General features: G+C 41.7%; 1 protein-coding gene across 2 annotated transcripts; it reads right to left on the bottom strand.

Annotated features, from left to right (window-relative positions):
• Positions 1 to 145: 145 nt before the first annotated feature.
• On the bottom strand, positions 146 to 22,892 carry ACO2 (aconitase 2). 2 transcript variants are annotated; one of them, XM_048502207.1, is made up of 18 exons: positions 22,752 to 22,892; positions 17,671 to 17,813; positions 16,190 to 16,448; positions 14,737 to 14,829; positions 13,648 to 13,806; positions 13,383 to 13,533; positions 11,983 to 12,087; positions 10,818 to 10,909; positions 10,273 to 10,384; positions 9,380 to 9,537; positions 9,207 to 9,280; positions 8,315 to 8,426; positions 7,625 to 7,747; positions 7,046 to 7,201; positions 3,684 to 3,875; positions 2,307 to 2,439; positions 1,319 to 1,440; positions 146 to 633 (listed from the first exon to the last, which is right to left on the bottom strand). In XM_048502207.1, exons 1-18 carry the CDS (start codon positions 22,785 to 22,787, stop codon positions 496 to 498), a joined length of 2,358 nt encoding a protein of 785 aa, XP_048358164.1. In that variant the 5' UTR covers positions 22,788 to 22,892; the 3' UTR covers positions 146 to 495. The 2 variants fall into 2 exon arrangements, with proteins under 2 accessions (XP_048358164.1, XP_048358163.1); XM_048502206.1 differs by lacking the exon at positions 22,752 to 22,892 and adding an exon at positions 22,437 to 22,523.
• Positions 22,893 to 27,742: the final 4,850 nt, after the last annotated feature.

The following is a 27,742-nucleotide window of genomic DNA, read 5'->3' as shown; positions in this document are numbered from 1 at the left end:
TGCCATTCACTATGAGCTGACAGATTTTTTAGAGAACATAGTCAGGGATCTGTGGCACGTTTATTTCTAGATTCTTGAACTCTGGTTTTTATAGAACCAAGCAACAGGAAATTGAACAGAATAGTAGAAACATTCAGACTAGATGTGTCAGTCACAATCTTTTATTTTGTTTTTTCACAAAACATTCTTATTTTTTATCCATTAACCATCAATGAAATGTATGGGGAGAAAAATCATTGGGTAGGTAATTAAATATAAATAGTAAGTAATATGGGACATCTGAAACACATCCAACACATTGCAGGGAGCTACGGAAGTCAGAACCTGATAATGCCAGAAGAAAACAGACTCATATCAGTGTTAGCAAATAAGTACTGTAATAAAAAGGAAGCTATGGTTACATTTGATCAGACATTTATTCCCAAGAAGAATTGCAGAATTGCACTTTTATGAAGACAGCCATCAAGTCCACTAGATGTGCGTGTTTGTGTGAGTTCAGTGTTTTTGCAGTTCTTTCATTCTGTTAAGTGCACTACCGGCTTTAAACCACTCGATCTGGGTCTCATTGAAGGTGTGGTTCAGCACGATTGTTTCTTGGCTCCCATTAGGATGCTTGATTACACATTTCAGGGGCTGTTGGTGGTTGGAAAAGGGATAAGACAGGTTTAGCTTTACAATTACAAGTTGACCCATAATTAGTAATGTATCAACTATGGGCAATGAAAGTCCTGGTCTAAAAGTCCTTTATTGAACAAATTAAAATGTTGATAAGAGGTGGGATATCAGTTAATAAACTAAAGCAACTTCCTTTTGACTCAAGTAATTCTCAGTTTAAGAGCCCCACCAGTTCCCTTGTCCACTTGTACTAAAAATATATATCTCCCTAGCTAGGAGTCATGGCAGAGTGAAACAGAAGTCCCTTCCCCACAAAAAATTATAAAATACTTTGCCAAGGATCCCTAATTCATTTTGTATCACACAGGTAAGTTGTTTGTGTAATTTAAGTGCAGATAGTTCACAGGAGGATACAGAAATCAAACAATGAAGAATTACTCAAGAGTTGGATAAAATATAGAAGCCCAAACCATGACATTCTACTAGGAGGTTTCTGACACCGCAGTTTTACAGGGTGACTCTCAGTACTATGAAGTCTAGAAAATTGCATTTTTAAAAAAGATTCTCTAAACACTACACTGTAGGATTTAATTTTTGGGAATTTTAGAACTATCCAAGTACCTACAGGGGAATATCAATACAGCAGCCATTACAAATAAACAGTAGAAGGTAAGCCCTCTTAATAAGAAACTGGGTTCCTTACCTTTCCGGGAGCAAAATCTTTCAGACCTACGATGCTCAGCTTGTCCACGGGGTGGATCTTGTCATAGTCAGCAGGATCAGCAAAGGTTAATGGCAGGAGGCCTTGCTTCTTCAGGTTGGTTTCTGTTATGCATGCCAGGTAAACAGTGATCAGAATACTTCAGACTCACTTCAGCCAGCTTGTGAGGAATAACTGAACTTCAGTTTTGCTTTTGGGGTTTTGTAAGACAATGGAAACTTTCCTAAAGCATTGTCAGATTCCAGGCCAGCACATGTTTAAACAAACCATCTAAATCAGGGGTAGGGAACCTGCGGCTCTCCAGATGTTCAGGAACTACAATTCCCATCAGCCTCTGTCAGCATGGCCAATTGGCCATGCTGGTAGGGGCTGATGGGAATTGTAGTTCCTGAACATCTGGAGAGCCGCAGGTTCCCTACCCCTGATCTAAATGGAGAAGCTAAAAGGAAGCAAGTTTCTTCCCATCCTACTTGCAAGTTATTTAAGATTCTGCACAACTAACCAGTGTTCCTCCTGTACCCTCTGCCATGAGCATGCACTCAAGTTGGAAAAACTGAAGTATAGCGTGTTACCCAAATACTGCACACAATATTTTGTCAGGAAACAATGAGAGCTTGAAGGCTGTGGACTACAAAGTAAATGTCTTCAATGAGTATGGGGTAATCCCTGCTATTTTGGATTAATTTTTAGGCAAAGTGAAAAGTTCTCAGTTTCCTATTCTAGTTGAAAATGTACACACAATGGCAACCTGGTACACAGATAACATTAGAACAGTAATACTGTTATTTCTATGCAAGCGATAGAAACACAGAGCATCACTGCCTGGGGAACAGCTATCAGTGTAAAAATGTGTCAGGGCAGAAACACAATTCTCCTGTAAAGAAAATCATTACTGAATAAATCTATCGATTTAGAGGATGAAAGCCCTGACGTCTCACCCAGCTTTCTGGCTGTACAATAACAGTCTCACCATGAATTCTGGCAAAGCTCTTGACTATGATGGCTCTTCCTCCTAGATGCCGTGGTTCTAATGCCGCATGCTCTCGACTCGAGCCTTCACCGTAGTTTTCATCCCCAACGACCACCCACTGAACGCCATGTTTCTGTAAGCAAATCAACGCAGAACATGTCAAGACTCATGAGATGGAAGCTAGTCACAGGTCTTGTTAATTTCATCTCCCTAATTCACAGCCCTCTGAAGAAAAAGTTCACTACATGAGAAGTCATTTGAGGGCAACCAAGGGGTTCCCACTGGAAGTAGAGCTGGCAAACAAAAGTTGAATGTACTTCCTTCATGTTCCACTGACTGAGAAATGAGGATGCATCTCAATGGCTAAGAAGTCGCTTCTCCCCACCTCCTGCCCAGAGACCCCTGTCATTTAATATGACAGGCTAATGAAAATTAAAGATTTTCCATTTCAGGGCCAAACTAGAACTGACTGCAGTGATGGTTTAACTTGTGGCTACAGATACTATTTTAGAGGAAAATTTAGCCATTTAAAAATTGCTGCAAAGGCCCAATCATCAGGTCTGCATCATGGCAGCAGTAGGTGACTTTGTCTCCTCCACTACGTGCTTTTTAGAGTGCCACACACACACACACCCCTCACCAAATGGCAAAGTCTAGTATGTTGAATTGACCCTGAACATGTTTTAATTTAAAGGAGCATTTAATGACTAGGTACTAATCTATTTGTCTGGACTATCAGGAACAAAAATAAACACTAAAGAATTTCCTGATAATGTCTGGGAACTCCAAGAGAGACAAATATACAGTCCAACTAATGCAATGAAAAAAAGGAAGTGGGCAGCCAATCACCCAGACACCCAAAAGTACTATTAACAGCTGTATATATAATAGCAAGGTCTATAATATCCTTATCAATGCATCAAAGCATCATACATCATTGAACAAGCGTGCATATCAAAGCAAAAAAGCTGTCTTTGAATGCATAACTGTATGGATATTTACATACATTGATAAGGATATTATAGACCTTGCTATTATATATACAGCCGTTAGTGTATTTTTGAATGTCTGGGAACTACCAGAAGCTTTGCCCACCTTCAGCATAGGACTTGACTGCAGAACAGATACACTACCTAGCAGAGCCTCTAGCTTCACAGTGGCATCTAGTGGCTGGAAGTAAAATTGCTGCTTCAACCAATATCCATGTCCAAACAGAAAGCCATGCGCTGAAACTGAAAGCAGGATTCTCACATACTGTTTCACTGAACAACCTTGAGAAGGCAGCACTGTTGCCAGTAGTTTGGGCAAGCCCTAACAAAGGACCATATGCCTATAAATATTTGCTGCTTACAGTTTCATGCAATACGGAAGTTTTACCTTGTAGTAGCGGGCTGTGTCAGGAACAGGCCCAAACTCTTGGTTTAATGAGTTCCTCACTGAGTTGGCCTTGTCATTTTCAATATTTATAGCTCCAATCAGAAGGTTATTTGAGATATTGTCTAGGTGGCCTCGGAATTTGAGCCAAGGACCAGCTGCTGAAATGTGGTCAGTGGTACATTTTCCTTTCACCTGGAAAGCAGACACAAAAAGGAATCAAGTGACCGTCGCAAGTACTTTTTATCCTCAGTGGCACTATGAACAACGTTAACTAGGTATTTCTGAAGGAAGCTAATATTATGGACAGACTGGGCTCAGCTTCCGGTAAAGATAAGTCTCTGCCTAGCCAGGAACACTAACAATTCTATTCCACACATTTTAGACTCTTAGCAGACATAATACACCAGGATATAACTTCTGTCCTCAACAATCATCCTTCCATCAGAATATGCAAATATCTATATGATTGCAATTGTGTTTCAAATAATTGTTCAATTTAGGAGGCATTTTCCTTCACACTTTTAAAAGGAAGCTTGAGATGTGTATTTTCTTCCAGGTTGAAGGTTCCATAACATTTCCCTTCACCATCTCCCCAGTTAATTATATTTGAGTCATAGGTTCTTTCTGTTTAGATCAGGGTATAGGAACCTGCTGACTCTCAGTGTTTCCACGATAAATTAGGGTTCATAATTCCCATCAGTTTTTCTGTCAGCATGGCCAATTGGCCATGCTGGTGGGGCTGATGGGAACAGCCTAAGTTCCTGAACATCTGGAGAGCCGCAGGTTCCCTACCCCTGATCTAGATGCAACACAGTTTCCCAGAATTTTTTGGGGGAAAGAGGGGTTGGGGGGCAGAACTTAACCTCTCCAGCAGAAATTTCTTGTGATGATGCCTTGGTTCCACTGGGGTGCTGATTTCAAAGAAACTGGCACCGCTCTCTCACTTTAAAGGTAAACACTCAAGTGTCAGCTGTGATCTGAAATTCTTATAACCAAGTTTGGTTGATGAACCTGCAACCCGTACCGCTCCTACTTTATGCTGATGACGTGATACTGATCTCTAGATCTTAAGTGGGCCTTAAAAGACTCCTTAGAAAAACTATGAAGTACTGTACATCTAACTTCCTGTCCTTAAACCCAGAAAAATAAAAAATTGTCATCTTTTCTAATGTATTTAAGCCTTCTAGATGGCTTATTAATGGGGTTAAGGTCGAACACTCCAAGTCCTTTAAATATCTAGGCCTAACCTTTCATCATAAAGCCACATGGGCCAGACATAGAGATATTGATGTAAAAGGAAGTTATCACACTGCTTCAGCAGTGGTAAAGTTTTTTTCACACCAGGGGAAGGGGATATGTCCCAGCAGCTCTAAAGGTTTTCAGCTCCAAGGTAGTTCAGCAACTTCTCTATGGAATTCCCTTTATGGATAACTGTACGGGAACAAGTCCAGTTGAAAGAATACAATCTGGTTTCCTCTATAAAATACTCAGATTACCACACTCTGTACCATATGCTGTACTATGCTTAGAAACTGGTCAGAACTCTACTTGAAAACAAGAGCATTTGGCTGAATACATTCAAGTATTGGATCAAATTATGTTTTTAACTCTGATGTGCATGCAACTTAATATACACTCTTGGCGCTACCAGACCTATTTGCCTCTCCAAAATGGTATCAACTTCTCAAATCAAAAATTCTACTCAATAGGTTTTACATACTTGAAGATCTCTATATGCTGACAATCTAGAGAGATTTTTTTCCTCCAAACCTTAAAAAAAGTAGACTTCTGGAACAGGAATATCATATCTTGTTGGGGTGCTAGCCAAAATAAATAACCATGCTCACCCCCTCTCTGTCGAAGAATAATACCTGAGCAGGGGCACATAGCCAAATATCTTGAATTATTAACTGAACCCCAACAGAGATGGATTTATCATCAAGGGAGCCAGATCCAATACCTTCCCATCGGGCCATTACAAAGGGTCGATTATTTATCCATCCCTCTCCAGGATCGGGTTTTGTCCACACTCTCGTAAAAAAATCAAGTGCAGGACTCTTGCTCACATTGGACACCTTTGACTGTCTGAGAGATATGTGGGCATTGTAGAATTCTCTCTCCCAGGCTGGCCCTAGACAAATCTTGAAAGTGACTCTTAACTGTTGTTCTAGTTGTAGAGCTTCATGTTAAACAACATACAGATGTCATGCTCTTGGAAAAGTAGCAAAAATTTTCTTTTTACAAAATGACAGAACTTTCTAAGTAATGTATACCACTATATACAGTCTTCCTGTCTGGTGTTTCTTTGAATGTACTCTTTGGATTTGTATTTCAAAAAAATGTCTGGCAACGCTCTCTAGAACCTATTTTTAAACGCCAAATAAAGGTTGTTGTTGTTGTTGTTAACCTGCAACAGCCTCCCCTGGAAAATCCAGATCTGGTCTCAGATCACTGCTGATGACCGTTACAAAACTTAAACATGACTAGAATATAGAAACACAGCTGCAAATTAGGCTGGGTTGAGCAAAATATATCAAATTCATAGTGATACAAATAGAGGTAGATAGAGATACCTTTACTGGCATACATAAATTAGGTTAAGATCACAACTCATTAAAATTGGTATGTTAAAAAGGAAAAAGTCAATAAATGTAAAAAATAAAAATGATTACTTTTATGTGACATATTTACTGTAGTTAATGCATTTATTCTATTTATTGTATGCATCTGTTTATAATGCTTATTTATATATTATTAGTTAAGATTTTATGTATGAGAAAAATGGGTGTTACTTGGAATTTATGATTAAGTAGAGTGTATAATATTGAGCAACCTTTAAGTTGCATTCTTTTGTTTTAAATACAGAAAGGCAGTGTCTCTTAAAACTGTGCAGGCAAGTTGGAATGTTTACATTGAGAAAGCAGTTTTTATCCATAAAACAGACAAAAAACTGGAGAGCTCATTTTAATCATGGATTTTGGATTTATTGTGGCTCTCTCTTTTATGCCAGATTTGCACACTATATTTGTATGGCTATGGTGCATTATGGAGATGGTTGAGTCTGATGTTCCCCATGAGGTTGTAGTTTCTGCACTTCTGCAGACACATGTGCACGTTGATATTAAATGTGTTTAGCACTTATTGCACTTTTGTGTTGTGATTGCTGTTTTTGCTTATGTCTCTGAAGATGCCAGCCATAGAAGCGGTGAAACGTTAGGAGCAAAAACTACCAGACCATGGTGACAGCCTGAAAAACCCACAACAGTAAGTAAAATTTGTATATCTGTAAATAACAAAAAACTATCAACTGTGAAGGAAGCTTAGCCCTTTGCGATCCTGGTGGGTCTCCCTCTAGTGCTGACCTTGATCAGGATTAGCAAATCTTCCAAATCTTTGCCATCCCATTTATCAAAAGGCTCCAGAAGCTGCAAGCGCTGGCTAGTAGGGCTCACATCAACATGCTGGTTACTGCCATCCTTAGGAGGGTATTGATAAGTGTCTTGTCCTGGATCAAAATCCTGTAGGAAAGTAGGATTCAGAGATTACTGCTCTAACAAAGAAGCAGTTATCCAGAATGGAAAAGACAAATCAAAATATTTAAGCAGGAACTCATGTGTGTTGCAGAAACATGAAGGAAAGAGTCTGCTCTCTGCCATTAATGGCTCTGATAGCTCTTCTGGTCACCTAATCTTATTCCTGTATTTTCTTTCCCCACATTTTGCCTCTATTCCACTGAAGTACACTACCAGACCGGTCCAGAGCAATTACAATCAATGTTCTGCAAGAACACATCCTGCAAGAACACATCCACACATCCTATTATTTAGATCAGCTACAGAAGCAGTCAGCTACACTGAACTGTTTCTAACCATCACCATTTGATAGTATTCTCATTCTTTATTCCCAGCTGGCAGGAAGTTAGACAAAAATAGCAAGATTACCAGTTTGGGCAGCTCATCAGCATCAGGTGCCTCAAGTTTGAACTTCTTTCCATCAGATCCTGTCAGGAAGTCCACCTCTGGATTGAACTTCAGACTGCCAGCAAGTGACAGGGCTGTGACTATCTGCAAACAAAACCTCCCATTAAGGATCAATTTACTCCTCTCACCCTATCATCCTATACATTTCCCACATCCAATATATTTCTCCCACAGAGAAATACCTGCTGTGAATGCCTAATTCCAGCATAATATGGAAGAAAGGAATGTTTGCCAAACTCTCAAATCAGCCTGAATAAGGTCAGGCAGTAAATGGCAGTAAATCTATCATAGTGTTTGGTTACATTTTTATCCCACCTTTCCTCCCAAGAGCTCAATAGATAGCATATGTTTTGTCATTACAATTGGCCTATGAGGCAGATTAGAATTAAAGTGTGACTGGCCCAAGACAGTCTGCAGGAGGGCCTTGAACCAAGTTCCTCCCAGAACAATACTTTCAAGCTGGTTCTAGCTCCTTGATTTCACCTTGAGTAGTTACTTGCAATCTTATGTCAGAGACTTGTGGCCCAAAGGTTCATATTTCCACACCACAGAGGTTTCACAAGGTGGGTCACCCTATTTACCACAAAAATCACAGCAGGACCGATTCTGAATCACATTTTCCTTGCAGCACAAGCCTGACATTCGCCATACCTCTGGAGATGTCACAAAGGCATGTGTCTCTGGGTTGGCATCATTGCGACCTGTGAAGTTTCTGTTGTAGGAGGTAACAATTGTATTCTTTTCTCCCTTTTTGATATCTTTCCTGCAGAGACAGAGAAATGGCTTTACACTTGTTGAAACTAACATATGCTCCCACAGACCACAAGTGGTAAGGTGTGGAGTTGGGGATGACCTGTGATTCAGGAGTGAAGCATCTGCTTGGCTTGCAGAAGCCACAGGTTCCCCCTCTGGCATCTCCAGTTAAAAGGATCAAGTGGCAAAAAATGTGAAAGGCTGTGTCCTGAGACTGTGAAGAGCCACCCACCAGTCATAGTAGACAATATTGACCTTGATTTGGCCCAGTGTTAGGCAGCTTCATAGGTTCAACTCTCCCGCTGCCACAAACAAGAACTTTCCTCTGTAGTTTTCTGGGTGAAATGGCTAGTCAAAAATATGAATCAGATTTCCTAGCTGTAGGAATTCATTGGCAAGCCAGAGAAAAAATATTCCCCTACTAACGTGGAACTAAGGCAACCCATATCCATGCCTTCTAATCTGCAGAGCTGCTTTCAGAATTTAGAGAGTTAAACACATTAACAGCCTCAATTAAAAAGTCAAAGGCTACTACACTACTACAGATGATCTACCTTGAGGGACAAAATACTGAGAAAAGCGGCAGGCATACAAAACAGTGCTCCCTCTCACTAGTTAATTTGAGACCTAAGGAGGAAGAAAAATGTTGGCTTACAAAAACGTTTTTGTATTGGAATTAATGTATGTGTTTCAGTCCCCATTTTAAGAAGACAGGGGTGGGTGCATACCTCTCCATAAAAAAACCCCAATTTTAGCCACACAGCAACTTGCTCCCCATTTTCAATCTTACCTGTCCCATTGGCCTATGCACGGCCCACATGCGTTGGCAAGAACAACTCCACCAACATCACGCAGAGTTTTTGCCTGAGGGGAAAAACAGTTTTAGTTAACAGAAAAGCAATCAGTGTCCCACATCCCAAGAACAGGCAGGTAACGATAAAGAACAGTTGTGCGAATACTCACATAACCATCCCTTTCAATAGTGGCGCGAATCTGCTCTGAACCAGGTGTGATGGTGAACTGAGACTTGCATTTAACGCCATGAGCCAACGCTTGTTTTGCCACTGCAGCCGACCGACCCATGTCCTCATAGCTTGAATTAGTGCAGCTACCGATCAAACCTGTACAGATTAAAAACAAAGGGTCCAAGATAGGACTAGACTCCTCAGTGTTTAGGCCTAACCCCTGGCTGAAGTAAAACATAGGTACTTATTTTTCTAGGCTGAAAAGAACTAGCAAAAACAGGGTAGTTTTACTCTCCAGAACTGCAAAGCAACCAACATTGAAGCAAAGCCAACCCAAGTTTCATCGTACCAACTTGGGATTAGAAAATCTTAAACATGTTCCTTAAGGAAGAGAGGAACAAGAGTAATGGCAGGGATGAAGGATGCAATACTCTCCAGGATCAGGTTTGTCACTATGAACTTAAGAGGTTTTTCATATTCCAGTCCAAGGAAACCTGGCTGCATTTATATGACCTCCTAGTTATACAGTGCCCCAAACATGGATCCCAAAGGCGGCAATGAGGTGGATAACCCCTGATGCCAAATGACAGCAAGGACACCCCAGAAACACCTGGAGGAGAACATTCAAGCAAGACCTGAAGGCACTAATATTGCATGGGAAGAGGCCAAAACAATCACCCAAGACCATAAATGCTGGAGAGCACTTGTTGCACAATATGCTACTTAGCATGATGGATTTGATGATGAAGATGATGTTATACAGTGCACTTGGATCTACAAAGCACTCTCCCCAGCTGAATGAGTGATTCCTTTGCTCCCAGCCCAAAGAAATATGAACCTACTACTAGAAGTTGCAAAATGCTTTGCAATATTAGAGAAATGCTCACGCATCAACTCTGATATCATCCACCCGGCCAACTTCTTCTTGTTGTGCCACAGTGCCAATCTCATCCACAGTGTGTGCCAAGTCTGGAGTGAAAGGCCCGTTGATAAGAGGCTTCAGCTTCAGGAGGGAAAAATCCCATTAGTGATCTCAGAATTCTGTCACTTTATAAAGACCATAACTCTTCCTCAGGACACAGAAATTTGTCATCACTTTGAAGCACAGCTGTCTCAGTTGCAAGGAGAAACCCAGACCTAGCAAGTGCCCTGACAAACTGGCTAGAAGGACCCTGAAGAGCAGGAAGATTTCAAGTTGACAATGCCAAACTAGACTAGGCTGTTTTTAAACTGCTGGATCCAAAGTGAGAACAGAAACTCATTACATATTCTTCTTTTCCCCTCAGTCCACTTCAATTGGCCCGTCAACTTGCCCAAAAACGATACTGTCTTCCAGCTGAACGACATAAGCACTTTGAATACAGAACTGTGCTGCACACATCCTAGTTAGGTCCCTACATCCATCCTTCACACCAAATAATGAAACAGTCTCTCACCTCATCAAGGTTAATTTCAATCAGCTGGTCATAAGTGCAACCAGGATCAGGCTTTAAGTGTTCTTGGAATTCATCAGCCAAATTAGCAATCTCTGAAATTAGCAAGGAAAGGGAATCTGAAGTCAACATGAAAGCCTGTGCCAGTCATTTTTTACAGAGGAAGAGTTACACCCATAACCTCTGCTATTCCAAACCCAAAATATACTTTTGAAAGATTAATGCCAAAATAAAAAAGCAACCCAAGCCTTGTTGGAGGTCATTCCCATTCATTTTCATTACCATTATTCAGTACAGTCAAAAAGACAAACACATCAATCCTTCTACATAAGCTTAACTCAGTACATTGACAGCATACCCTATCTTTGACACTACCCTAGCCTCTTGATCAGGGGTAGGGAACCTGCGGCTCTCCAGATGTTCAGGAACTACAATTCCCATCAGCCTCTGTCAGCATGGCCAATTGGCCATGCTGGTAGGGGCTGATGGGAATTGTAATTCCTGAACATCTGGAGAGCCGCAGGTTCCCTACCTCTGCTCTTGATAGTGCTACTGATAGTTGATACTGCCTCTTACCATTTTCACTGATTCACCACCTCTTTTTACTTAGAGAACTGAACCCTATCCATTCAATTCCACCCCAATAGAGGTTGTGAGGTTGCAAGTTTGCGTTGGCTAAAAACCAAAAGACTAAGGCTAATTACAATCTTAGTGCCGTGCAACCCCCCCTTCAAATGTTTAGTCTTTTTGTATGTATGAATCATTCATACAGAAATAGAAACAAAAAACAAGGTAACCTCACACTATCAGCTGATTGTATTGCTGCAGCATGTAAAGCAGGACATCCAGCATGATCCAAAAGATCTACTGAATAAAATTATATCGAGACACAGAGCAAAGCACTGGATGCTGCCATGCCATTGGTGAAGGCATTTCCTGAAAGTTTGTGATAGGAAATCAACATCAAGGACTGAAGAAGGAAAGTTCCCTGGAAGTGGATTGTTCACCCTCCCAAAGGGAAAAATTTCTCTTCTTCAGGGAAGATGAGAGCTGGGCAATAACAGTCCCATCTTCCCTTACCTTCATCTTAACCAGAGCAAGACTGTGGAAGGCGGTCATTAACCTTCCACATGATTCTACCCCTTGACTTGTTCCCACAAATGCTTACCAGCCCGTCCGGTCTTCGTCAAATACTTCTTCATCCGATGATTGTAAGGGAAGATTGAAGTGGTGGCACCAATCTCTGCTCCCATATTGCAAATAGTTGCCATTCCTGGAGATGGCAGAAAAAGACCCATATCACAAGTGAGACAAGAACCACAAACATCAAAACCTTTCAAAAGTTAGTTTATTGCCACCTTTAAGTCCATAATTTACCTCATGAGTCTAGGACGCACGCTTTAGCCTGTTAAATGCATTTTAATATCACTAACAAGTTTCTGCAAGCTACTGGTCTAAACAGTCTAAAAAGCAGCATGACTAAGATTAATAAAACTCTACTTTCCCACAATACTTCTGCTGTCTTCACCAAGAAACCTGGAGGACAAAGATGGATCAGATTTACATTGCCAACTTCATCCAGCCAGGTCTCTGCAACACATGCTGGGTCATCTTGCTCATCCAGGATTAAATCCTGAACAGTAGTAGATTTTTCATTTACTGACCTGGCATACAGCAGGGGGATCTTGAGGCCAAGGGGCCCAACACTGCCTCTTCCTCCTATGACCAAATCTGCTGGCTCAGGGGCCTGCTCCAGCAAAGAGTTATAGACTCCAAGCAGGAGACCCACAGGTGGGGTTCTGCACAGCAACAGCAAGCAGCTGGGTGATTTACCTTAACCTTCTCCTTCTAGATAGGCAGATTCTGGACTTCTCTTGACCGGGGTGTGAACCATTTGTACTAACAAACTATATAAAGAAGCTTTATTCTAAATTCAAGTTTCATATCTGATCCCTTAAGGAAAGCACAAGCCGATCCAAGTCAGGCCAAACACTCCATCCTAAAATAGCTTCATCACAAACTAGCAGCACCTTGCGTGGGCCCCAGCATCAGTTTGTTACCCCCAAGCCAGTCATGTTTTCAGGACATCTACATCACCACTTGAATCTGATGAAAAAAAAGAGGAGCATCGTGATGCCTGCTTGCTCCAAACCTCCAAGAAACCTCCTTCAGGGACGCCACCCTCACATGAATCAATCAAAATAGATAAAAGGTTACACTGAGCATTTAATGAGCTGCTGAGCAGTGGGAGCTCCAACTCCTTCCACACAGGACTGGAGAACTTTAACGCCTTCTTGATGCATCACTGGCTATCTAACAGCTTCCTCAAGGGGAATCTCTTTCCTTGCCTCTATGAAACCAGAATAAACATATTCCTACTATTCTGCAGCACATTTGCTAATCGTCTTAGCTAAAAACTGATGAAGTGTTCTAATCTCACCCAGTCTCAAGGTATAAATAACAAGGCCCATTACTTGAATGAATAAAAGTTACTGAATGCTGTGATTGTTACTGTCAGCTGCCAAAGCTTCTCATGCTACATTCCCAGGTAAGGAGATATTCCCTTACCTGTGCAGGAGATGGAGTCCACACCAGGCCCATGGTACTCTATGATTGCTCCTGTACCACCTTTCACAGTGAGGATGCCAGCCACTTTCAGAATTACATCTTTTGGAGAGCTCCAGCCTGACAGCTTGCCAGTTAGTTTTACACCAATTACCTGAAGAATCAAAGATTATAAATGTTATGCTCAAAAAAGGAGCCATTTCTCAACAATCAATTTTTAATCCTGAGCTTTTCATCGAAGAAGTGTAAATATCCTTCACTGCCTCACCTTTGGGCATTTGAGTTCCCAAGGGATTCCTGCCATGACATCCACTGCATCCGCTCCACCAACTCCAATACAGATTCCACCCAAACCACCTCCATTGGGGGTATGAGAATCTGTACCAATAAGCATAACGCCAGGATAGGAGTAGTTTTCTAGGATAATCTGAGGAAAAGGTCAAGATATAATTAAAACATCAGTATGATCTGAATGTGGTAGACAGATTTAATAGAAGAAGAGGTCAAAAATGGTTTTCTGGCACTAAGCCACCACTGCTACATTGGAGTAGCCCTTGTGAACTGTCAAAGCAATTTTAGTCAAGAAATGAAGCCATTGGAGAGCCCTTATTTTAAACCCATTATGTAATTTTCCCTTTCAATCCTTGCACTCAAAAGTGTAGTCTAATTACTTAGCAACCATAGTAATGCAAATAGCTCTGAAGTTGCTTCAAACATGACCAGTTATCTTAAATGTCAAATACACAAAGGCTGTTCATGCCCTTTTTAGAAGGGGAGAGATATCTAACAATGCTCTCTTTTAAAAAAACTAATGAAATCTGACAGAGAAAAGGCAGTAATTAATGTTTTACATTGGATACCTGAAGAAGCAAGCAAAGCAGGAGTTAAGGTGAGAACAGTCAGTCAACAGTGAATAATTTTAATGTCTATTGCAAAGCGTGGTATGTGCAGTGACAAATTCATCTCTTTCCCTCAGGCTTATACTATCATAGGCTACATTCCACAGCATTAATAGTTTAAGTGGACTTCTGATCCACCAGCTCTCATTAATTAAGCTGAAACACACACAAAACCTATAAAAAGACTTATTATCCCTCATAGACCCACAGTGATTGACTAAGCATCAGATCACACGCGACATGTATGATCCTGAATAGACAGTTGAAATTTATATAGAGCAGCACACAGTGGGCAGCCTTGTAGAACCACATCCCTAGGAATGGGGGGAGGGAGAGATTTAGCTTCACTAGAAATGCAGACATTCACTCCTGCAAGGGAAGTCATACAGCAAAGAAAGTCCTGACTCCAAGACAGAGAGAGAGAGAGACAGAGACAGACAGACTTAAGAAGAATTTACCTGATGAATGATTCCAGATCCAGGTTTCCAGAAACCAACTCCATATTTGGCACCAGCTGAGGCTAGGAAGTTGTACACTTCTTGATTAATGTCCTGTTTGGGTACAAACATAGCAATAAGTTGAAATTTCTACTCACAGAGCTAGAGGCCAGCTACCGCTCACCTCATATTCATCCTCAATTTTCCTCTACATATATTATTTTGAGGTTAAAAGCCAAAAGAATACCGATACTGCAGCTGTTTTGAATACTTTTAACAAAGCAGAACAAACATTTTAAAATAAAACTTATATTTTTCATGCTTGAAATACTACTACATCCATTCTCCAGATGGAAGTCTTAAAGTAACTCCTGCACCAGCCTTAACCAGCATGTGAATGGCATCCTATTTTAGATTTGGTTGATTTGGAAGGGCTGACTTGACTTACAGAGGCAACTCAAATGATGGCTCAAAGAATCAAAGTCGCCTGCAATTCCAAGAAGGGCACTCAAAGATAATGTGATACAGCAAATATTAAGTAAAAGTCACTTTAACAAGTTTCTTTATTTTCATTTCAAATGTTATTTTCTTATTTTTCCACTAGCATTTCTTTGTATGTTATACAGTACTTTCTACACCTCACTCTCTCGAGTCTCAAATATTATGGAGTTATTCTGCGGTTGACAAAAGTGAAACTACAGTTCAAATGCTTATTAGATTTTCTCCCCTGAAATCAAATCTATGTTAAATTTTTGTTATTTCAGTGAAATTTGCACAGTTTCATTTTGATTTTCAAATCACTTCAAGTACAGGCTTAAGCACCAAGATCAAGTATAGTATCGTGTTCGGTGATGAGAAACCTCCACCAATGGTAGATGTCATGAGGGTGGCAGCACAGAAAGTCCACTAATTAAGGAGTCAAACAATTTGCAGTTCAGATTCCAAGAGGGAAGGGAATGTTGATGGTTTGGCTGTGATTAAAGCTTCACACAGGGCAGACTGAGAGTGAGAAGTCCCAAGATCCAGGACAGCTAAGAGACGGGTATTCACTAAGAAAAGCTGTCTGAAAGAAGAATGCAGAACAGGAAACAGCAAGATAAACATGAAGGAAGGTAGGTGGCTTCAGGAAAGAGCAGGTGACACAGGAAGCGGGGGCAAAAAAGAAACTAAAAAACTTCACAGTATTTAAGATTAGGAAGAGTTATACATGAGATGGGAATGCTAGGAAGCCTGTTCAACACAAGAAGACTAAAATAAGAGACTACTAAACCTAAAATCTAATGCACCCACCCCCCAAAAACAGGCAACTTCCCCTACTTATAACATCTATCATCACTGCTGCATTTGGGATCTAGCAAACCTCAGGCATCTAAGAGGGACACAATTGTGCAAAGCGGTTCTGAATTCTATATGCTGAATTTAGCTAACTGGCAAACTATTTGTCTGCAGGCTTCAAGTACACATTGATAATGACCTTTGCTCTTCGAAGATCTTTCTCACCACCTAGCTGAGCTTCAATAAGGTGATCGCAGTGGATGGTTGAGGGCACTGCCACCTTAGGCAATCCACTGCTGATGAACTGCAGCATCGCCATCTGAGCAGTGGCATCTTGCATGGCTACACGGTCCGGTCGCAGACGTAGATATGTCTTGCCCCTCTGAATATCCTGTTTGACAGGGTCCTCCAAGTGGCCATATACAATCTTCTCTGACAAAGTGAGGGGGTGGTCCAGCCTGTGGGGGAAGAAACCAAAAGGAACTTTATGTCTTTAGCTCAAGCATCTTACACTCAAATATGTGACATAGTTAACAGAGCTGCAGCACAACTAATCAGGACTCGCCATGTAAGCCTGCCACTCCAGCCAAGCGCTATCCACAAGATTCTGCACAGGAAAGCACCCACATGCATGGAAGGGAAAAAAATAATCTTTATGTTGTATAAGCGTTAATGTTTCTTCTCAGATGCAGTGAAAATGCCCCAACACAGTCATACAAGAGTAACTGACTTCAGAACATGGTTAAGATGAACGCTGGTTAACTTTAACCATGGTGCTGACAGAAGTTAATGGAGATTAAAGCCAGTAGGGGAATTTGTGATCTAGAAAGATGCACAACCTTGTAGTCCACTCCCAAATTTCTTGGTTAAGTAATCAGGACTGTTATGTAACTTTAAATGGATAATTCAACCTCTTCCTTTTAAAAATGAAGACAACAGTGTGGCCATTTTTGCACGCCACTGCTACTTTGGACTAAACTTCAAACAACCCAAGACTATTTGCAAAGGAATCTATGTGCTGTGGTCAGAAAAATTTGGACATGAAAGGCTGAAAAAGAGCATAGCAGGTGGCCACCCACCATAAAAATTACGCTCTTAAGGGTGGGAGGGAGCCTGACAGGAATCTACATTGTACATTACTTCAAAATTACATTTTGACTCAGGGTAAGACTTGGTGATAATTTTTCTTTGGATCTTTGATACTGACAGATTCTTTCCATAAATTAATAGAAATATTTGCATGTTCAGGTTGGTGACAAATGAGAACCAACTCTGAAGAAAGAAACAAAAATGGCTATCAGAAGAGAAGGAATTTAGATTGCTGCCAGAATGTGTCTGCACCAGTGAGGCATACTTGGCTCCCAGCAACTTCACAGCATCTTCTACTGGACTGCTTAAACAGCAGTATTTAGTTATAATAAACTGCACCAACATTCTGAAACAAGTACCTGTTCGACTTGAATTGACTGTGCAACTTGTCCAAATGGTTCTAATGAACCCAAGATTCAGACAAACTAGGTGCGAGGTCAAAGGCTCTCTTTCAGCACATCCATTCAAGTACACAAAGAACTCAAAAACAGTGGTCAACTTCAGCCATGAAAGATGCAGAACACAAAAGTGTTTATTAGACTGCTTCATTTTCTTCCAGCCAGCAACAGATTCCTCAAGTTTAACTTTTACCTTTTACGGACAATATTGATGTTTTTCTCAAGCTTTTCATACTGTATACATTCATCAGGTTCAAACTGGCTCATGGCCACCTTTGCCCGCTGGCAGAGGATGGGAGTCACATGGTACCGCCGAACACCTTTACTCAAAGCGTGCTGGAAGGAGGCAAACAAGTATGAATTAGCTATCTGCATTCTCAAAAGCTGCAGAGCCTAACATCACAAACAGTAGAATTTTTTGTTGCCGCAGAATTCTCAACTTCAACCCCCTCCCCCCAATACACACACACCCAATTATAGTAATTATAGTAACAGAACATTTGGAGATTCAGTCATTCTCTACTGAGGTCAAAAGATTGGAAGCACTACCTTATAAATTCTCTCCCTCCCCCCCTCTACTATAAGTTTCAAGATTCTTCCCAAACAATCTCACTCTGGCATACAAGACTCCAAGTTAAGTTAATACTTCTATCCTCCACACCATACTCATCCACCCTCACCAGAAATCCATTCAATAAAGACGGCACTGAATGCTGGACCTTTATACCTATAAAGATGTGGGAGCTGAACTTAGAAGACAACATTTCCGACTGCTGTTCATGCAAAAAAATAACTTCTTTGTAAGTAAAAAATCAGCACACCAAGAAGGAAAATACCAGCACAATGAGAGGGAATGCACTCCATGTTTGTTTAATTTTTGAAAACACAAAAAATTAAGGTTTCCACCTACTGTGCACGAATCATTCATGAAATCACAGACCTTCAGCCAAAATACAGGTTTTAGTCTAAGCTCACTAAGTGTGCGTGAACATGCCACTCTCTCAAACCACCTTCTCCAACAGTACAGTCGTGAAGATAAATGTTTCCTTGAAGCGTAGGTCAGTAGTATCATCAGACTATGGCAGAGGTAGCATCTCTGTTTCTAGGAGAGGATTAATGACAGCCACTTCTGAATCTGTGCCAGAACCACACATACCAAATTACGGGATTCATTCTGAGACCGCTAGTGCCAGTATTTAATGGAGAAGGTTTATACTTCGAGTGAAGATTAGCACCACAGCTTACTGCTATCTCTGTCTCTAATGACAAAAGCTTTCCATTTCCAGCCAGGGCTGCATTTAGTAGATGGCTAAAACAAGCACAATACAAGAAGCTTCTGAAACAGAACCGTGTTTCAGTCTGTTCAACTAACAAATGGGAAAAAATTCACAGTGCTTTTGTTTTGATGACCACTATGGAAAAATGAAGCAACTTGGTCTGATAATGAATTAGAATTTCCAAAACGGGAGACCTTGAAAGCTTTACTGGCTTAACCTTGCAAACGTTCCCTTGTACAGACACTGTAAGAGGTATATGTTTATTTCAGTGCATAAATTGATTTTCTACCTACAGTTCTGTAGTAATGGATATTATGATTGGAATAAAGTTTAATAATAAAACCTATGTAAATTGTGCAATGTTATGTATACAGGATATCTTGCTTCTGTGTTCCTACAGGCACTTTGGGGCAGGCCATAACATGACACTGAAGACCGCTGAATTTGAAGGAAAATATGATCACAAAGCATGGTTAGAAAATACATGCCACAGCAGTCTTGCTGAAACTAAGCAGGCATGAGCCTGTGGGATGCCTGGATGAGAGATCTCCTGGAAACCCCTTAGAGTCTGCTTTGGGTTCCTCCATGAGAGAAGAAGGGAAAGATAAAAATGTAATAAGCACAATACTTTTGCAGCATTACTGAAGACTCTGTAGAGAGATTTATGGGAAAATAAAGAACCATATGGACTACTACTCAAGACTTACAATGAAAAAATCTTTCACTTTTGTTCCTGAGTGCCTTGAGTAGAAGAACTCAAGAGGCTTCAAGTAGGGAATTAATTTTGTTTTATAACAAATGCAGTGAAAACGTAAGTATTACCAGCAAAATATCCTGTGTGCCATTGTTATTATCCAGGTGAAAGCATTTTGATAAGGGTAAGGTACTTAATTTGGTGTTCTGTGCAGCAGTGTACAACAATCCCCCATCAATAAGGAAAGCATTAAAGTTCTAAGGAACAGGGAAAAAAACCTTCCTGGGCATCTGGTCAATCACTCTCAGAAATATGATACTGGGCTAGGTGGACCACTGGTCTGATCCAAAAGGCCTCTTATGTTACGCTCTGCCTGAAGTCACATAACCATATGAAGTTTTTCATACAGGTCAAGATCATCCACTTACCTCGCTTTAGTACTGACTGGCAATAGCCTACCAGGGTCTTTAAGGCCCTTCCCTAAAAATCTGGTACCCACGATCCTGATACAAAGTTTTTGCTCTATCACTGGGCTATAGGACCACCCAACGTATTATCAATATGGAAAATATATTTTCCCAACCCCGATAAAGCTCTCTTTCCTGTTGCCAAAAAAAGTGTTCTGAAAAAGATCTGACATTAATCAACTGACAACAGCAAGGGCATGAAAGAGGTATCCTTAACTGACCAAGAGAACAGGAAGAGGACAGAGGTTGTTCTGCTGCCTTTAGACATAGTGGAGAAAGGGTATGCTGTCTTTCATGTCAATACAAATCAGCAGGCTCTTGCTTCAAGCTGAGCTACAGAAAAATTTCTTCATGTTACATGCTGATCCTCTGGAAGTGCCTTTCTATGTCACCAGTTTGAAGCCCACCAATATTTGTGGTAATAATTTGTTAGGAAAAAGTCTGAAACGTAAAGCCTTCACCATGGCAACAATAAGTACACAACTATAAAATGATCCCAAAACTCTTCATATTAGGTTTTAAATTGTTTCAGGTTTTTACACAAACATGGAATTAAAAAAATAAAACACCCCCACACACCAAAGGTTTTGTAGGTATTTCTGGACTTCTTTTGTATAAGCTCCAAAGCTCTTTAATCATAAGAAGCTGCTACAGAAAGTGAGCTACTTTATGTAAGGCCTAAAATAGCAAATGCCTCACTCTTCAGCTTAGTTACCTTGCTTGCTGTAATCAATGGGTTATACCATTTCCTTTTTAAATTTTTAGTTTATGTTGGGATATGCTTCAGATCTGAAATTTATGAAATCCAAAGTATCTCAGAAAAATTATAATTGCACGCTGGACCATATTCTTTGGCATTTTTACCTTTCTGTAGTACATTGCTTTGAATATATTTCAAACAGTATGCTTGCTAGATGTAGAAGACTCAACATGTTGCAAGTACTCAAATATAACTTTTGAACAGATTTCCCTAATTGGAAGTTCTGGCTCCTGGTTCAGAATGAACTACGATGTTTATTCCTTTTGGTTACCCATCAAAACCACCATTTCAAAATCAGTATAGCCTGCTACAATCCTGACAATTACCTAAATATTACTTCCCTGCAATACTAAAATCCATATTTTGATGCTTATGAGATGTTTGCTCTGCTGCTATTTATCTTTGTGAATTATTTGACAAAAAGAAAATTTTTTGACTTGTTCTAAACAGATAACAAAGCTAGAGTTCAACAAAATCAGCTTCAGCTTCTCCATCAGAAAGTTTGATAGAAGTGCATAATCCAGGAAAACAAGTGATTGGCTGTGTTCTATGAATTCTTGGCATATTTGTTCAACAGAACAAACAAGCACATACATTCTTACACTACACACTGCCATTCCATATCTTAACCCATTCAATAACACATCTATCAGAGATCAGCACCCCACTGATTGGGTTTTTTAGATCTATTGTTCTTGGGCTCCATTTCATAAGGGCTATCTGAAAGACATTTTATCTTCTGTATCTTATCAGCAGCTGGCAGTACTGTTTTGATTTGGTGTGATTTGTTTTACTACATGCTATAAACATAAGAGAATGCAAAATATAAATTAGTAAGATTAAAAAATACTCTTACACCATTCTCAGGCATTTGCACTGAAGAATTCTGAAAACTGGAGCAAAAAAGTTAAGCATGACCCCTTATTTCAGAAGCTGTTGATCAGCATACAGTACTGTCCACTGCAGCTAAACAAAAATAATGGCAGTTCAGAACTCAAGCAACCAAAACTGAAAACTAAATTGAACCAGACAGAAGAGTTTTAGCTTTTAATCTACCTATTGTTTTTATCCATAGGAAGATCAACACTAGAAAGAAATGATAGCCATGTTTAGATATTTGAAGGACTGTCATGTTGGTGAGGGAGCAAGCTTGCTTTCTGCTGCTCCAGAGACTAGGACCCGGAGTAATGGGTTCAAGGTGAAGAAAAAGAGATTCCACCTAAACATCAGGAAAAAAAACTTCCTGACAGTAAGGACTGTTGGACAGTGAAATGCACTACCTCGGAGTGTGGTGAAGTCTCCTTCTTTGATGGTTTTTAAAGAAAGGCTGGATGGCCATCTGTCAGGAGTGCTTTGATTGTGTGTTTCTGAATTGCAGGGGGTTGGACTTGATGGCCTTTGGGGTCTCCTCCAACTCTATAATTCTATGAAAATGTACAATAAAAATATCTCATACTGCAGAGAAAATTAACTGGAAAAAATAAACACAGCAAAGCAGCTTAACATACTAGAGGAAAATGGTGTTAGTGCAATGGAATACACACAGACGCCACCAGCACTTCAACAAAAGCTAGAAGAGAAAGTAGTTACTGAAGAGCCCCCTAAACTGGCCTAAAATCAGCAGCCAGACCACAAGCAGGAGAAGGAACGAGAAAGTGATGCGCTCAGTCGTTTGCAAAAGGACGTAGAACAGCTGGCTGACAGTCCCTCCTCTTACAACCAGCAGGAACGGCTGCAGAGCCCCAGTCACCTTGCCCTCACCTTGAGCGTGAGGGTGCGAGCCCCAAATAACGCGTGAGCCCCACAGGAGGCACGGATCCTCCAGCGGCACATGAGCAAAGGCAGAGCTCTCTAGCCTACTACCGGGCCAGGACCACGCGCTGTTCCTGGGGAGTCACGGCCAGGACTGGAGGGAGGAACAGGCACGTTGACCTACAGCAAAGAACGGGAAGGCTAAGACCCGAGCACTGCGAGGCACACGCGGGCCTCAAGCTTCACCCCCGACTCCGTGAGCCATGCTCATTGCCCACCCCCCTCTTCTCTGCCGACAACGGAGGCGAAAGACGCTGTTCTCACCTGCAACCGACTCACTAGGACACAGTACGGCGCCATTTTGTTCACTGACAAAGATGAAGTCGCCTCACAATAGCGTCACGGGCCGCTTTTAAATAACGTGCCCTTGTGGGCGGGGCCTCTGCGGAACAGATCTCATTTCTTTAAAATAGGATCTCCTGGGGCGGGGGAGAGTGGTCAGTCCAGGAGTGGGACTTCGCAGCAAGATAGCGGCTCTCCTTCGCTTTCAACTCAAATCGTTTCACCGCTAAGAGGCATGGATAGGACGACCCGTGTCTGGATCCTGCTTCCTTGTAATATAAAGCCGAAAGTTCCAGCAGTGCAACTTTCAAACTCGTTTTTGCTCTAGTTGTGAGCAAAAGTTGTGAGCCTCTGGGCCAAGAAATACCTGGAGATTTTGGGGGGTGGAGCCTGGGCGAGGTTTGCAGAGGGGAGGGTCCTCAGTAGGTTGCAATGCCATAGAGTCCACCACCTGCCAAAAACAGCCTTTCCCCCCCAAAATAACTGATCTGTGCTGTCTGGAGATCACTTACAATAATAGATCTCCAGGCCCCAACTGGAGATTGGTAACCCTAAGTGTCAATGGTGCTATGGTTAAACTTCCAGCCCTTGATTGCAATTAATAAGAATTGATGTAAAAAACAAAATAACTCCGCCTGGGATAGAGGCTCCCTTTTGTGATATTGCCTTCAGATAATCATGATGTGTCATACAATTATTTTGGACGGTTGCTGTCCCAGTGTATGCATGTATTTTACAACATCCATTGAGATGCTGTAGTAGTGCACTGCCGACCCAGCAGTGCCGTAGTAGAACGTTGGGACGCCAACGGACCTACGACCTTGCTGGTCGCACCGCACCCCCACTCCTCATCCCCCCCCCCCCCCCCCCCCACTTGAGTCACGGGTCAGTGAACTTCGCCCACTGGCCTCAATCACCCGAGGCGCCTAGGGACAATGGTCTTACTTTGCCCCCCAGGTGAGGATTAGGCTCAGACGCTTACGCTCCTCTCCGCACGTAGCCAGATGAGATCATGCATCACATGGTGATCTCCCGACCTCCCGCTCTCCCGGAACTCCCCCCGGTCCTCCCTCCTACACGCCCCCGATAGAGTAACAATAAAAGGTGCCAGGAACCGGCAGACGGGAGATTCGCCAGGAACACGGACCTCCGGTCTCCCGCTGCTGGCGATCTCCACCAGATGTTATCTCCGCGTCTCGTCTCGTTCTTGCGCTGACCACGTGGGTCGACTACAGATGCAAAGCATATAAACTCTTCCCTGCTATTTTATCATAATGACAACCCTGTGAGTTAGATATTAATGCTTACTTGCAGGGGAAAAAGCCAGTACAGGGTTAAAGAGAGTGAGAAATTCCAGGGACAGTAACACAGACTTGGGCTGGTGCCCTTTGGAGGAGAAACTATCATAGGGTTTTGTAATATTTGCTTTAGTTACAAATGTACAAGTAGAATACAGGTGGAAGCCAAAGTTTATCGGGCAACTGATCCACAGCCCTGCATCAGATCTCAGAGAGAGAACATTCCTGAACTCCCCAAGCTAGTGATGCAGGCAGCAGTGTCTGCCTCTTCCAGCAACTGAATTGTTGTTTCTTCACACCCAGGCAGAGGTTACCCTTCTACCCAATCAATGGAAATACTTTTTTTCTTTTTTTTAATTGTATCATTTGAATTTTACAGTTTATAGTATCTTCCAATCCTTCTTCATACGTTTTCAAAAGATACTTTCCCCCCCTTTTCTCCCTCCCCCCATTACTACTTCTTCATAGTTTGTCACACAAACAGCAGTAAGTACATTCTCTGTAGCCTCTTCTCCCATATTTGTTCATCGACTCAAGCTTCTTTCATCCAGTCCACGTATATTATCCATATCTTCAAAATTTCATTCTGTTTATCTTGCCACGTCTTATTTTTGGATAATATCAAAAATATCAAGTGTCACTTGTTCCCAGATATATTCTAACCATTTCTGAAGTGTCCATTTTTTCTTTTCTTTCCAGCCCAAGGCTATTGTTGCATGTGCTGCTTTAATCATTATTTTATACATATAACTATATTGTTTATCCACCCTTCTGTCTTCCATTACACCCATGAACATTAAGTCATTATTTAAATCAATATTTGTCTTCACCAGTTTCTCGATATATAACAATACAATTGTCAATTTTTTTACTTCTGCACATTCTATCCGCATATGGCTGTAATATGCCTCTTGGTCTCCGCAGTGCCAGCATTTAGAACTAAGTCCTTTTATCATGTATGCTAGTTGTTTTGGTGTTCTATACCATTTTAATATCATTTTTCTTTCTAACTCCATATATTTCTCAATCTTTATATTTTTCCAACTGTCTATTAATTTTTCAATATTACCAATGTCTAGAAATCATTCCTTCTCCCATTTTTGTTTCTCAATGGAAATTCTGAGGGGTTCTTGTACAGAGATATTTCTCAACACCAACTGGCCTAAGGGAAGCATTTCTTAAATACTTATTCCTCATCATTTGAATTTGTAAGGGAAAAAAAATCAAACTAATTGAGTGGCCAGTGATGAAGGTGGCAGCTGGTTGTGGTGGGTTTTCCGGGCTGTGCGGCCATGGTCTGGTAGATCTTGTTCCTAACGTTTCGCCTGCATCTGTGGCTGCCATCTTCAGAGGTGTATCATAGAGAGAAGTGAATTACACACTGTGTCATGGCGAAATGTTAGGAACAAGATCTACCAGACCACGGCCACACAGCCCGGAAAGCCCACAACAACCAGTTGAGTCCGGCCGTGAAAGCCTTCGACAATACAGCTATTTGCTTGCATTTTTCCTTCTCATACACCCGAATACTGACTATTGAACCTCCTGCCAATGCTTTATAGGTCCTGAACCAGTGTGCTGTAGTTAAATGGCTAACAGAACAAGGTGAAAATGAATCATGACCAGGAGGAGGCAATGTTCTTTGAGATGGCTTGAAGGACACTGTGCTTCCTACTTTTGAGAAGGTTCAGCTGACCACTTCTGATTCAGTTAAGACCGTGGTGTCAAACATGTGGCTGTGGGGGCCAGATACAACCTCTTGAGAGGGCTTATCAGGCCTGTGAACCAGCTGACACACACACACACACCCACACACACACTCTCAATCTGTCCTGGTGAGCCTGTTGGACGCTGGCCAGTCCAGGCAATCATCCTATCCCACTCCTGATCTGGTCTATTTAGCTGCTGCACGCTCGCCAATCCAGGCAACACCACCACTGTTCCCAGGAACTCACCCACCCCAACTACCAATCTGGCCTGGCAAGCTTGTTGCAGGCTGGCCAGTTCAGGCACCCATCCCATCCCACTCCCAATCTGTCCTGGTGAGTCACTCCCGCACCAGTTGGCTCACCAGCTGAGGCAACCTTCCAATCCCGTGCTGACTTGGGCTAACAAGCTAGCTGAGACAGCTACCACCAAGACCACTACCCATTGCTACCTTCCCCAGTGCCGTCCTGGGCTGGTGAGCCCACTGTGGGCTTGACAGCACAGGTAGCCACACACACCCAGTGCCGATCTAGGCTGGTGAGGTGGCTGTGAGCTTGCCAGCCATACACACACACACACACACACACACCTGTTATGCTTCACCACAAAACCTTCTGAATGTGCCACTAGCATTGGGAAATTCCTGGAGATTTGAGGTGGAGGCTAGGGACAGTGGGTATTGAGAAGGCAAGGGAACTCAACAAGGAATAATGCTATAGTGCATTCTTCAAAGCAGCTATTTTCTCTGAGAGAACTCATCTCTATAATCTGGAGATCCAGGCCCCACATGGAGACTCACAACTCTGCATGCCATCCTCCAAATGGATAAAGAAAATAAGTAAATACAGCAACTGCCTGTTTATATACATTTTTTGTGATTAATTCCACCTTGCAGAACAGCTAGCCTGAGAAGGGCAAGAAGACTCCCATGCTTTTACCATTTTACAGAAAGTGCAAAACGAGAATTGCACAAGAGCATTTTTATGAAGGGATTAAACCTAGTATAGAAGAGCTCAGGATGTTGCTTTTATAAGGACCCAGAACTGCAATTTACCGTATTTATCACCTGCTTTTACTGCATTGTTGTCTGCCTTTGCAGACACTTTCTGCCTCATAATATAGTGGGGCTGGTTGGGCAGTAGAGTTGGATATCAATGTTGTAATAATAAACATAAACAAGTGCTTTAGAAAAGTTTTATTTGTTTGCATGGCTTACCTCTTCTGTATTACAGCTGTCCACCTCCAGGCTAGAGATTAATTCTGAAGAAAAAGCTGTTTCTGTGGGTGGACTGTATAGCACTGTATCTTGCTGAGGTCCCCCCCCCCCCCCCCCCCCCACTCCACAAACCCTGCCCTTCTCAAGCTCCATTCCGAGCAACTATGTACAGGTGAGGCTGCCTCATGCTGAGCTAGACCACCGGTCCATTAAAGTCAGTACTGTCCACTCAGACTGGCAGTGGCTTTCCAGGTTCTCCCCTTCCGCACATGCAGAATAATGCACATTCAATCCACTTTCACAACGGTTTGAAAGTGGATTTTGCTATTCTGCACAGTAAAATCCAGCTTCAAAGTGCATTGAAAGTTAATTATTCTGCATGTGCGGAAGGCAGAGGATTTTCACATCACTGTCTGTTCTCCTTAATGGAGACACTGGGGATTGAACCTGGGATTGTCTGCATACCGATTTCCCAAAGTTGGCAACCCTATCTGTAATACTAGGCCTACTGCATTGTTAATAGATGTCTTATAACATTTGAGCAAATGTTTTTTTCATATTTTATAACCCACCATCTCAGCGAGAAAGGCTTGCTATAGAAAAGTTAAAATTATTATTAACACCCCACTCCCAGAGAAGCAGGGTCGGCTCCAGTTAGTAATTGGATGGGAGATTACCAAGGAATTCCGGGGTTCTTATGCAGAGGAAGGCAATGGCAAACCACTGCGGTGAGTCTTGTCTTGGAAACCGTA

This window comes from Sphaerodactylus townsendi, linkage group LG06, assembly GCF_021028975.2.
Source record: "Sphaerodactylus townsendi isolate TG3544 linkage group LG06, MPM_Stown_v2.3, whole genome shotgun sequence".
Lineage (NCBI taxonomy): Eukaryota > Metazoa > Chordata > Lepidosauria > Squamata > Sphaerodactylidae > Sphaerodactylus > Sphaerodactylus townsendi.
Note: the sequence above shows the minus strand (reverse complement) of the source record. Positions and strands in the feature narration are given on the sequence as shown.